This window comes from Vipera ursinii, assembly GCF_947247035.1.
Source record: "Vipera ursinii genome assembly, chromosome: 3".
Classification (NCBI taxonomy): domain Eukaryota; kingdom Metazoa; phylum Chordata; class Lepidosauria; order Squamata; family Viperidae; genus Vipera; species Vipera ursinii.
The window spans coordinates 92,143,223-92,155,743 of record NC_139516.1 but is presented as its reverse complement, the minus strand read 5'-3'; the positions used below and the strand labels follow the sequence as shown (position 1 = coordinate 92,155,743).

Here is a 12,521-nt window from a genome sequence, read left to right as displayed (position 1 = left end):
ACAAATATAGGAATTGTCCGGTGTGACTACTGCCTGTTCGATAGCCTTCAAGATAGGCTGAAAACAGGAAATAAAGATTTGCCCCATGTTTGGGGCCTAGCAAGGTAATCTAAAGAGTTAACATTTGAAACATATCTTCCCTTGCAGAAAAAAAGCTAACAGAGCGAGAGAGACCTTGTGGCTTAGAGGCAAATAACACTGCCTCATATGCAATCAGCCCATGGTTCGAATCTCAGAAGGGTATGGCTGGCTGATGACGACTAATAAGTCAGAAATGCATCTCAGTTTCCCTTTAATTCTTTGTTAGTAATTTACACAAATATAGGAATTGTCCGGTGTGACTACTGCCTGTTCGATAGCCTTCAAGATAGGCTGAAAACAGGAAATAAAGATTTGCCCCATGTTTGGGGCCTAGCAAGGTAATCTAAAGAGTTAACATTTGAAACATATCTTCCCTTGCAGAAAAAAAGCTAACAGAGCGAGAGAGACCTTGTGGCTTAGAGGCAAATAACACTGCCTCATATGCAATCAGCCCATGGTTCGAATCTCAGAAGGGTATGGCTGGCTGATGACGACTAATAAGTCAGAAATGCATCTCAGTTTCCCTTTAATTCTTTGTTAGTAATTTACACAAATATAGGAATTGTCCGGTGTGACTACTGCCTGTTCGATAGCCTTCAAGATAGGCTGAAAACAGGAAATAAAGATTTGCCCCATGTTTGGGGCCTAGCAAGGTAATCTAAAGAGTTAACATTTGAAACATATCTTCCCTTGCAGAAAAAAAGCTAACAGAGCGAGAGAGACCTTGTGGCTTAGAGGCAAATAACACTGCCTCATATGCAATCAGCCCATGGTTCGAATCTCAGAAGGGTATGGCTGGCTGATGACGACTAATAAGTCAGAAATGCATCTCAGTTTCCCTTTAATTCTTTGTTAGTAATTTACACAAATATAGGAATTGTCCGGTGTGACTACTGCCTGTTCGATAGCCTTCAAGATAGGCTGAAAACAGGAAATAAAGATTTGCCCCATGTTTGGGGCCTAGCAAGGTAATCTAAAGAGTTAACATTTGAAACATATCTTCCCTTGCAGAAAAAAAGCTAACAGAGCGAGAGAGACCTTGTGGCTTAGAGGCAAATAACACTGCCTCATATGCAATCAGCCCATGGTTCGAATCTCAGAAGGGTATGGCTGGCTGATGACGACTAATAAGTCAGAAATGCATCTCAGTTTCCCTTTAATTCTTTGTTAGTAATTTACACAAATATAGGAATTGTCCGGTGTGACTACTGCCTGTTCGATAGCCTTCAAGATAGGCTGAAAACAGGAAATAAAGATTTGCCCCATGTTTGGGGCCTAGCAAGGTAATCTAAAGAGTTAACATTTGAAACATATCTTCCCTTGCAGAAAAAAAGCTAACAGAGCGAGAGAGACCTTGTGGCTTAGAGGCAAATAACACTGCCTCATATGCAATCAGCCCATGGTTCGAATCTCAGAAGGGTATGGCTGGCTGATGACGACTAATAAGTCAGAAATGCATCTCAGTTTCCCTTTAATTCTTTGTTAGTAATTTACACAAATATAGGAATTGTCCGGTGTGACTACTGCCTGTTCGATAGCCTTCAAGATAGGCTGAAAACAGGAAATAAAGATTTGCCCCATGTTTGGGGCCTAGCAAGGTAATCTAAAGAGTTAACATTTGAAACATATCTTCCCTTGCAGAAAAAAAGCTAACAGAGCGAGAGAGACCTTGTGGCTTAGAGGCAAATAACACTGCCTCATATGCAATCAGCCCATGGTTCGAATCTCAGAAGGGTATGGCTGGCTGATGACGACTAATAAGTCAGAAATGCATCTCAGTTTCCCTTTAATTCTTTGTTAGTAATTTACACAAATATAGGAATTGTCCGGTGTGACTACTGCCTGTTCGATAGCCTTCAAGATAGGCTGAAAACAGGAAATAAAGATTTGCCCCATGTTTGGGGCCTAACAAGGTAATCTAAAGAGTTAACATTTGAAACATATCTTCCCTTGCAGAAAAAAAGCTAACAGAGCGAGAGAGACCTTGTGGCTTAGAGGCAAATAACACTGCCTCATATGCAATCAGCCCATGGTTCGAATCTCAGAAGGGTATGGCTGGCTGATGACGACTAATAAGTCAGAAATGCATCTCAGTTTCCCTTTAATTCTTTGTTAGTAATTTACACAAATATAGGAATTGTCCGGTGTGACTACTGCCTGTTCGATAGCCTTCAAGATAGGCTGAAAACAGGAAATAAAGATTTGCCCCATGTTTGGGGCCTAGCAAGGTAATCTAAAGAGTTAACATTTGAAACATATCTTCCCTTGCAGAAAAAAAGCTAACAGAGCGAGAGAGACCTTGTGGCTTAGAGGCAAATAACACTGCCTCATATGCAATCAGCCCATGGTTCGAATCTCAGAAGGGTATGGCTGGCTGATGACGACTAATAAGTCAGAAATGCATCTCAGTTTCCCTTTAATTCTTTGTTAGTAATTTACACAAATATAGGAATTGTCCGGTGTGACTACTGCCTGTTCGATAGCCTTCAAGATAGGCTGAAAACAGGAAATAAAGATTTGCCCCATGTTTGGGGCCTAGCAAGGTAATCTAAAGAGTTAACATTTGAAACATATCTTCCCTTGCAGAAAAAAAAGCTAACAGAGCGAGAGAGACCTTGTGGCTTAGAGGCAAATAACACTGCCTCATATGCAATCAGCCCATGGTTCGAATCTCAGAAGGGTATGGCTGGCTGATGACGACTAATAAGTCAGAAATGCATCTCAGTTTCCCTTTAATTCTTTGTTAGTAATTTACACAAATATAGGAATTGTCCGGTGTGACTACTGCCTGTTCGATAGCCTTCAAGATAGGCTGAAAACAGGAAATAAAGATTTGCCCCATGTTTGGGGCCTAGCAAGGTAATCTAAAGAGTTAACATTTGAAACATATCTTCCCTTGCAGAAAAAAAAGCTAACAGAGCGAGAGAGACCTTGTGGCTTAGAGGCAAATAACACTGCCTCATATGCAATCAGCCCATGGTTCGAATCTCAGAAGGGTATGGCTGGCTGATGACGACTAATAAGTCAGAAATGCATCTCAGTTTCCCTTTAATTCTTTGTTAGTAATTTACACAAATATAGGAATTGTCCGGTGTGACTACTGCCTGTTCGATAGCCTTCAAGATAGGCTGAAAACAGGAAATAAAGATTTGCCCCATGTTTGGGGCCTAGCAAGGTAATCTAAAGAGTTAACATTTGAAACATATCTTCCCTTGCAGAAAAAAAGCTAACAGAGCGAGAGAGACCTTGTGGCTTAGAGGCAAATAACACTGCCTCATATGCAATCAGCCCATGGTTCGAATCTCAGAAGGGTATGGCTGGCTGATGACGACTAATAAGTCAGAAATGCATCTCAGTTTCCCTTTAATTCTTTGTTAGTAATTTACACAAATATAGGAATTGTCCGGTGTGACTACTGCCTGTTCGATAGCCTTCAAGATAGGCTGAAAACAGGAAATAAAGATTTGCCCCATGTTTGGGGCCTAGCAAGGTAATCTAAAGAGTTAACATTTGAAACATATCTTCCCTTGCAGAAAAAAAGCTAACAGAGCGAGAGAGACCTTGTGGCTTAGAGGCAAATAACACTGCCTCATATGCAATCAGCCCATGGTTCGAATCTCAGAAGGGTATGGCTGGCTGATGACGACTAATAAGTCAGAAATGCATCTCAGTTTCCCTTTAATTCTTTGTTAGTAATTTACACAAATATAGGAATTGTCCGGTGTGACTACTGCCTGTTCGATAGCCTTCAAGATAGGCTGAAAACAGGAAATAAAGATTTGCCCCATGTTTGGGGCCTAGCAAGGTAATCTAAAGAGTTAACATTTGAAACATATCTTCCCTTGCAGAAAAAAAGCTAACAGAGCGAGAGAGACCTTGTGGCTTAGAGGCAAATAACACTGCCTCATATGCAATCAGCCCATGGTTCGAATCTCAGAAGGGTATGGCTGGCTGATGACGACTAATAAGTCAGAAATGCATCTCAGTTTCCCTTTAATTCTTTGTTAGTAATTTACACAAATATAGGAATTGTCCGGTGTGACTACTGCCTGTTCGATAGCCTTCAAGATAGGCTGAAAACAGGAAATAAAGATTTGCCCCATGTTTGGGGCCTAGCAAGGTAATCTAAAGAGTTAACATTTGAAACATATCTTCCCTTGCAGAAAAAAAGCTAACAGAGCGAGAGAGACCTTGTGGCTTAGAGGCAAATAACACTGCCTCATATGCAATCAGCCCATGGTTCGAATCTCAGAAGGGTATGGCTGGCTGATGACGACTAATAAGTCAGAAATGCATCTCAGTTTCCCTTTAATTCTTTGTTAGTAATTTACACAAATATAGGAATTGTCCGGTGTGACTACTGCCTGTTCGATAGCCTTCAAGATAGGCTGAAAACAGGAAATAAAGATTTGCCCCATGTTTGGGGCCTAGCAAGGTAATCTAAAGAGTTAACATTTGAAACATATCTTCCCTTGCAGAAAAAAAGCTAACAGAGCGAGAGAGACCTTGTGGCTTAGAGGCAAATAACACTGCCTCATATGCAATCAGCCCATGGTTCGAATCTCAGAAGGGTATGGCTGGCTGATGACGACTAATAAGTCAGAAATGCATCTCAGTTTCCCTTTAATTCTTTGTTAGTAATTTACACAAATATAGGAATTGTCCGGTGTGACTACTGCCTGTTCGATAGCCTTCAAGATAGGCTGAAAACAGGAAATAAAGATTTGCCCCATGTTTGGGGCCTAGCAAGGTAATCTAAAGAGTTAACATTTGAAACATATCTTCCCTTGCAGAAAAAAAGCTAACAGAGCGAGAGAGACCTTGTGGCTTAGAGGCAAATAACACTGCCTCATATGCAATCAGCCCATGGTTCGAATCTCAGAAGGGTATGGCTGGCTGATGACGACTAATAAGTCAGAAATGCATCTCAGTTTCCCTTTAATTCTTTGTTAGTAATTTACACAAATATAGGAATTGTCCGGTGTGACTACTGCCTGTTCGATAGCCTTCAAGATAGGCTGAAAACAGGAAATAAAGATTTGCCCCATGTTTGGGGCCTAGCAAGGTAATCTAAAGAGTTAACATTTGAAACATATCTTCCCTTGCAGAAAAAAAGCTAACAGAGCGAGAGAGACCTTGTGGCTTAGAGGCAAATAACACTGCCTCATATGCAATCAGCCCATGGTTCGAATCTCAGAAGGGTATGGCTGGCTGATGACGACTAATAAGTCAGAAATGCATCTCAGTTTCCCTTTAATTCTTTGTTAGTAATTTACACAAATATAGGAATTGTCCGGTGTGACTACTGCCTGTTCGATAGCCTTCAAGATAGGCTGAAAACAGGAAATAAAGATTTGCCCCATGTTTGGGGCCTAACAAGGTAATCTAAAGAGTTAACATTTGAAACATATCTTCCCTTGCAGAAAAAAAGCTAACAGAGCGAGAGAGACCTTGTGGCTTAGAGGCAAATAACACTGCCTCATATGCAATCAGCCCATGGTTCGAATCTCAGAAGGGTATGGCTGGCTGATGACGACTAATAAGTCAGAAATGCATCTCAGTTTCCCTTTAATTCTTTGTTAGTAATTTACACAAATATAGGAATTGTCCGGTGTGACTACTGCCTGTTCGATAGCCTTCAAGATAGGCTGAAAACAGGAAATAAAGATTTGCCCCATGTTTGGGGCCTAGCAAGGTAATCTAAAGAGTTAACATTTGAAACATATCTTCCCTTGCAGAAAAAAAGCTAACAGAGCGAGAGAGACCTTGTGGCTTAGAGGCAAATAACACTGCCTCATATGCAATCAGCCCATGGTTCGAATCTCAGAAGGGTATGGCTGGCTGATGACGACTAATAAGTCAGAAATGCATCTCAGTTTCCCTTTAATTCTTTGTTAGTAATTTACACATATATATATATATATATATATATATATATATACACATATATATATAAACATATACATATACATATACATACAGACACACACACTCAGAAATAAATCCCGCATGCTTAACGATATGGTGATGAGAAAAACTCTTTAGAAGTATCTATTATATATAGATATAATATCTATAATATAATGATAATACTGTGACCTACGATGTGATCTGAGTTTTGTTTAATTTTCTAATGAGATCCTGGTTAAACAAACAATACAAAATAGTGTACTTTACTGCAGGGCTTTTCAACCGGTGGTATGTGTACCACCTGTGGTACTTTGCCATGTGGCAGGTGGTACGTGACTGCTAGCCAAGTATAGCAGGGGACGGAAATGAGCCGAAGTGACTCAAGCCTGAGGGAGAGGAGCTGCAGCTGCAGGACTGTCTGGGCTCGGCAGAAGCACCAGGAGCCGGCAGGGCTCCAGCTGATTGGCGCTTCTAGAAGCAGCTCGGAGCTGGAGGTGAACTGAAGAAAAAAGGGGGCAATGGGGTAGGCGCGGTTTTAATATGATGCATCTGGCTCGCAGTTTGACATGCCTGCACTATATCCTCAATGATTAGGAGACAACTACATTCTAAGACGGTAAAACAGCCTCAAACTATGATACTCCCTCTACCATGCTTCATATTTGTGATGTAGTTATTTTGTTAGAATACAGTATCTTGTATTTTTCAAACATAACATTCACTTTAAAGCCCAGGATGCCACTTTGTCTCATCTGTTCATAAAATATAGACTGCTGGATGGTTTTTGGCAAACTAGAGAAGGTAACAATGGACTTCTAAAGAACAATGGTTTTCCTTCGTTGGCATCTTTCCTTGTTTCAATGTTTTCCATATGACTCAAACTGTCTGCTTTAAGGGAGCTGACTATTCTAAGGCTTAACCTTAACCTCAGCAGGATTTAGACGCTCAGATTGTGGCAGATTGTTCACACAACATTCTCTCACGATATAGGCAGAAGACTTTCTGTTGCCTCCAGTGCACAACCAACCATAGGTTTGTGGCTCTTTAAATGAGAGAACTGTGAAGTTTCCACAGGACTGGGGATTTTGTAACCCTATGTAGCATGCCAGAATCTCCCCAGCCCCTCTTTTTGAAAGACAAAAAAAAAAGTCAGAATGCACTACAAAGCATTTTACTTCTTGGGATATTATTCAGACAATAAAGGGAGACAAAGAGAGTTTGAATATAAAATTGTATGTTTACTTATGCATCTTTAAGCTATTGCAGTTTGAAGCTATAAATCTATCATTAGTATATAAAGATCAAAACAAAATTGTACTTGCTTGTATGTATCATTTTCAATTGGTAGCAGATCATAAGCCATTGCCTGAAAAGTGAGCTCATGAAGCACAGTAGACACAGAGTCAAACCCACGATCAATTATTAACAGCTGGGAATTAGTTTTGCCCTAAAAAAAGAAAGAAACCCTGACATAACTTTTTGGCAATCAGAAAAAAGAGGAACAGAAAGCTGATTAAAATTTAATGTATAATTGTCTCTAAAACTATTAACCTCTTCCCTATATACTGTAGCTGTCCCAAAGAAAGAGAAAGCAGACTCTAGAAATGAAAGCAATGGAAACTAATGTTAGGAAGACATGATATAGCAAAACCAAAATGTTCCTTTACCATCCACAATGTATTAATGAAAATAATATACAAAGAGAAGAGGATTTGATTCTCCATTCCATTCTTTGTGAAGAACACTTGTGTGTTCTTTCAGTGAAAGCATAGTGCTATCCCCTAGTCAATTTTTTATTGAAACTGCAGTAATATACAGAAATTACATGGTCTTAACAGTGCAATTATGGTTTATTTTCTTTTCCACTGGTTGCTTTTGTTTTTCTTTTTGCAGCTTATTAGCCATGAGTACAATTTCATATTCCATTGATAAAAAAGCAAAAACTTTCTAAGAGTATATTGCAAAACCATTCAATAAAAACCGCTACGGTAATAACATTTTTTCGTCCGCAGCTATACTTCCAAAAGATTTGAAAGAAGCTGTTTATTATTGCTTGAGAGAAAACCGAGCTTTCACTCTACCTTTACTTGACCTCGCTCATCAATTTTAAAATAGTTTTCAAGCTTTTTCTCGATTAGCTGGGCAAGCCTGTTGGCATTATCCAAAGGTTTACTGAAAGAAAGAAAGAAAAATGAAAGTATTTCTCTTTAACAACATTAGGCCATTAATGAATCTCTGAAAGAGCATTCACACACTTGTTAGAATTTGCTCTGCAGAAATTCAAAATGCTACATAATTATGCACTGGAAATTGCTTTAAACCAAAGACAATTGTACAGATTAGTCCTATTCGAATTTAAAGTGTAATTAGGAAGTGTGTACCACTTTATCTGAAAGGTAACAGTTGGGGAAAACTACAGGTAGCCCTTAACTTATGAACACAATTGAGCCTGGAATTACGATCATAAATCATTGTAGTAAGGCACCCCATGGCTGCCTTGTTCAATAACTGCAATCCCAGCATGCCCAATTATGATTTGCAAGCTATCTCCTGGGTTGTCAAGTGGAAACAGTCCCGAGCAAGGAGCACTCCCTCCCCCCCATCTATGTTATTTTGGCCACTCTACAGAGTAGCACTAGAGGTGGCAATTTCAGCTGAGCTGTTCTTCAAGCAAGCTTTCCTTTCCACCTGTAGGACGGTTTACTGACCTTCTGCTAGGAAGCATCCCATTTTATCTGTAAGCCCTCACAATGTGCAGAAGAAAAGGAGCACATGCAAAATGGGGAATGAGGCTTTTCATGCAACACAAGACAAGGCCTCAGGTGGTTCTCCAAGCCACCCATCCCATTTTTGCAAAACCCGGGGAAGATCAAAAGGTTTCTAATGGCTTGCAGAAGAAAGGGATGTCTACTGGCAAAAGGTAAGAAAATGCCTGGTGCAAAGTGAAAAGGAAGCCTGTCTGCAGAGGGAAAGGAACTCTCCCTTGCAGAGGGAAAGGGTCAGCGGCTGGGAGAATGGCTTGAGGTGGTGAAGGTCAACTGGGCAGCAGGGACAATTGGAGCTGCGGATACTGCTTAATACCACTGTGCAGGATGGCTTAGATGGGAGGCAGATAAGCATGGAGAAGTTGCAGGCGCCCCTGCAGTCACAAGGGCAGGCGCACTGCCAAGTGCCTGAATTTTGATCACATTACCATGCAAGTGCTGCAATGGCTGTAACTTCAAGCTGGGGTCATAACTCCCTTGTTCAGTGCTATAATAATTTTGAATGGTCACTGAACAAGCGGTCGCAAGTTGAGAACTACTAGTAAATATCAACTCCTCTGCTATTTATGTGTGGCTGTTTACTGCTGGCACATTTTTCTAGACTAAACTTCACAACTTGGAAAACAAAAAATGTCAAGAAGTGATAAGGTGCCACTAGGAAATCTGAAATTCTGAATTAACAATCCCACCCAAAATTCTGCTTTTGGTACAAAACTCTCTCTGTCCCTAACTAGTCCTGTATTTCCTGACAGACAAAAAAAAGCCTTTAACTTACACCAGGGCTAGGCAACCTTGGCTCTTTTATGACTCGTGGACTTCAACTCCCAGAATTCCTGAGCCAGCCATGCTGAGGGGAAAGGGAAAGGTTTCCAAGCTGAGCCATGCTGGCTCAGGAATTCTGGGAGTTGAAGTCCACGAGTCATAAAAAAGCCAAGGTTGCCTACCCCTGACTTACACCATAACTTGACAACAGAACTCACTCTCCTGCACATTCAATGGATTTTGATAGCAGTGGCATGGAAGTGTAACAAATACATAAACAAATTTAAGATCCCTTTTCACATTCCAGAATTATATACTTAACTTCCAAATTGCTTAGGCATGGAATTCCATTTCTATTAAGCTAATATAACCCTCAATAAACCCACAATGGTATAAAAACAGTGTTTCCAGGCTTACCCTTTATATCTGACCCCTGGATTTTCTTCTAGAGTAGCACATAGGGTAACAATTTGCTCAGCAATTTGCTCCATTACATTATCGTTTGTTTTCTCTATGTTGGGACTATAACAGCGGTAGAATGCATTTGGGACATCAAGAGTAAATACCTAGGTGAAGAAACAGTTTTGTTTATAGCCTGTTATGTCTATACGGTGTCAAAAGTATCAGAGAAATATATGTCAAACATACAGGAGAAATATATGTCAAATATACAGGGAAAAATATAAGTCAGATGTATAGGAAAAATATACCGTAGGTCAAAGGTACAGGAGCAAGATAAACTAATGTAGCCTCTATTACGGATACTTCTAAGAAAAGTCTACATGGCTGACAAATGGTCCCAAACTAATAAGAACTCACAATGCCAAAATATACATCTTACGGTCTACTAATATACTGGTACCTGAGGGGAAAAAGCCAGGTCTTATGGAAAGCCAATAGGATCAGGACCATATAGATTTCATGGAGAAAGGCACTGTGACAAAGGAAGCACATTTTCTGGGGCCCATTAGATGACTATTTCAGAGAAAGAGCCAGAGTATGGCTACCTTTTAGATCTGACATGACAGCTAAGACCACTGGAGACAGACAAGTAATCTGGCCCCATGCCATCCAGGACTGTAAAGGTCATAACCAGCACCTTGAATTGAGAAGCATACTGGGAGCCATCACTTCAGCAGTGAGGTCACATGGGTAAGACTTGATGCACCCAAGACTGCATGCACTCCTACATTTTGAATAGGTGGAGTTTCTGAACACTTTTCAAGGGCAGCCCTCTGTAGAGGTCACTACAGTAATGCAATTAGGAAGTTACTAAAGCATGAATGAACATGAGCTAAGCCTTCTCATTCAAGAATGAGCGCAAGTGATGCAAAAGGTGAATTTGAGCCAAGACTCTCCCGGCCATGTTTGCCATCTCCTCCTCAAGCAAGAGCTATGAACCCAAGATGCCCTGCAGTCTCAAAGTCCACAACCACTGAATCTTCTTAAGGTTGAATCATAGTTTGTTCTTCCCAATCAAGACTCTAAGTGCCTCTGGGCATTGAAATAAGGTATTCTGATTGCATTTTGAGTTTAGTAGTTGAAACATATACTAAAATCAGGATTTTAAAATTCCATTCACTGGGAAACCTCTCACAAGTTAATAGCAGGTAAATCACTCTCTTGCAACTCAAAAATTGCTGTGAGAACAAAATAGGTGGGCAAGTACAGCAATATAATACTTTGAATTCTTTGGAATAAGTATAGACAAATAGTAAATTTTAAAAAATACATATGCCAATTAAAAACCACTCTTGCAGTTCAAGTGTTTTAAAAAAACATAGAGGCATAAAAACTCTGTAAGGTTTTTTGGTAAACAAAATGCATGTTAAGGCTGCAATATGATACAGCTGACCTTGAAAATAAGCTCAGTGAAATAATTGTTTCTACCACTATGTAAATATATATACCAATCCCTAATTATCCATTTTTTTCGCTAATGAAAAATTGGGAGCGGGCCAGGGAAGAGAGACGATGTCTATACAATGCTTCCTCCTTGTGATCTTAATAAAAAGAACATAAGAAAACCATTTATTATATTTAGACATATAATTAGTACCGTATTGAACAATTCTAAAATGTGTTTATTTTTTATGAAGAAAAATAGATCTAAAAATGTGATTTTAGTAGCTTCATATACTTTACATGTTACATTACTTTCTTTTTTGTAGAACTTATTCTAGTCTTGTAAAGATATAGTCTCACCTCAAAGCAATTACGGTAATTTAGTTACATTTAATGTTTTGCAGTGGATGATATAATATTTAAAGATAAAATAAAGAATTACAATATTAGGTTTACCTGAGATTCATTAGGGATGAAGTTAATATTAATTTCTTTGCATCTTCTGATAGCTTTTGAACAAGATGACTTCATTTTATTGAAAAGTTTGTCATCACAAACTAAAAGAGGAAATATGTTACATGTTCTCAAATTTTTTTCTGCAACAAGTAAAATGCAGGACTACACAAAATGACTTTACAAGCCTCACCCTGTAAGTTGAAAATACTCAAATATCTCTTGAAAATATCTTGCATTTATCCATGGTTAGTTTGAGTTTATGTAAAATATTCCATACATAGTTGCAAGCTACAAATAGTCCTTGATTTACAAAAAGTCGCTTAATGAGTGAAATCATGGACTTAGAACAAGTTATTTACAACCTATCGTCGAAGTTACAACCATTATACTACTCTTGAAATATCTGATTGCATTTGGGCACTTAGCAACTAACTCGTATTTATGACTGGTTGCAGTGTACTTTGGTCATCTGATCATGTTTTACAACATTTTCGGTCGTTTTCTTGCAAAAAACACCCATTCAATATGCTAGATTTCAACTTATGCCTACATGATTTCCTTAATGACTACATTTAATGATTGTTCTAAAAATGGCTGTAAAATCAACTCCACTCATGTGGTGACCTGACTTATGATTTATAAGCAAAATTTCGGGCTCACTTGTGGTCCTAAGTGAAGGACTACCTGTAGTTTAAACATAAA

General features: G+C 39.3%; 1 protein-coding gene across 2 annotated transcripts in view; it reads right to left on the bottom strand.

The window, feature by feature from the left end:
* STXBP3 (syntaxin binding protein 3) overlaps nucleotides 1-12,521 on the bottom strand; it is a 54,879-nt gene that overhangs the window by 27,956 nt on the left and 14,402 nt on the right. For both annotated transcript variants that reach the window (XM_083359434.1, XM_083359435.1), the window contains exons 6-9: nucleotides 11,820-11,920; nucleotides 9,936-10,084; nucleotides 8,073-8,163; nucleotides 7,314-7,438 (exon numbers count right to left, since the gene is read on the bottom strand). In XM_083359434.1, the coding sequence (XP_083215560.1) occupies nucleotides 7,314-7,438; nucleotides 8,073-8,163; nucleotides 9,936-10,084; nucleotides 11,820-11,920 (466 nt within the window). The remainder of the gene's footprint in view (nucleotides 1-7,313; nucleotides 7,439-8,072; nucleotides 8,164-9,935; nucleotides 10,085-11,819; nucleotides 11,921-12,521) is intronic.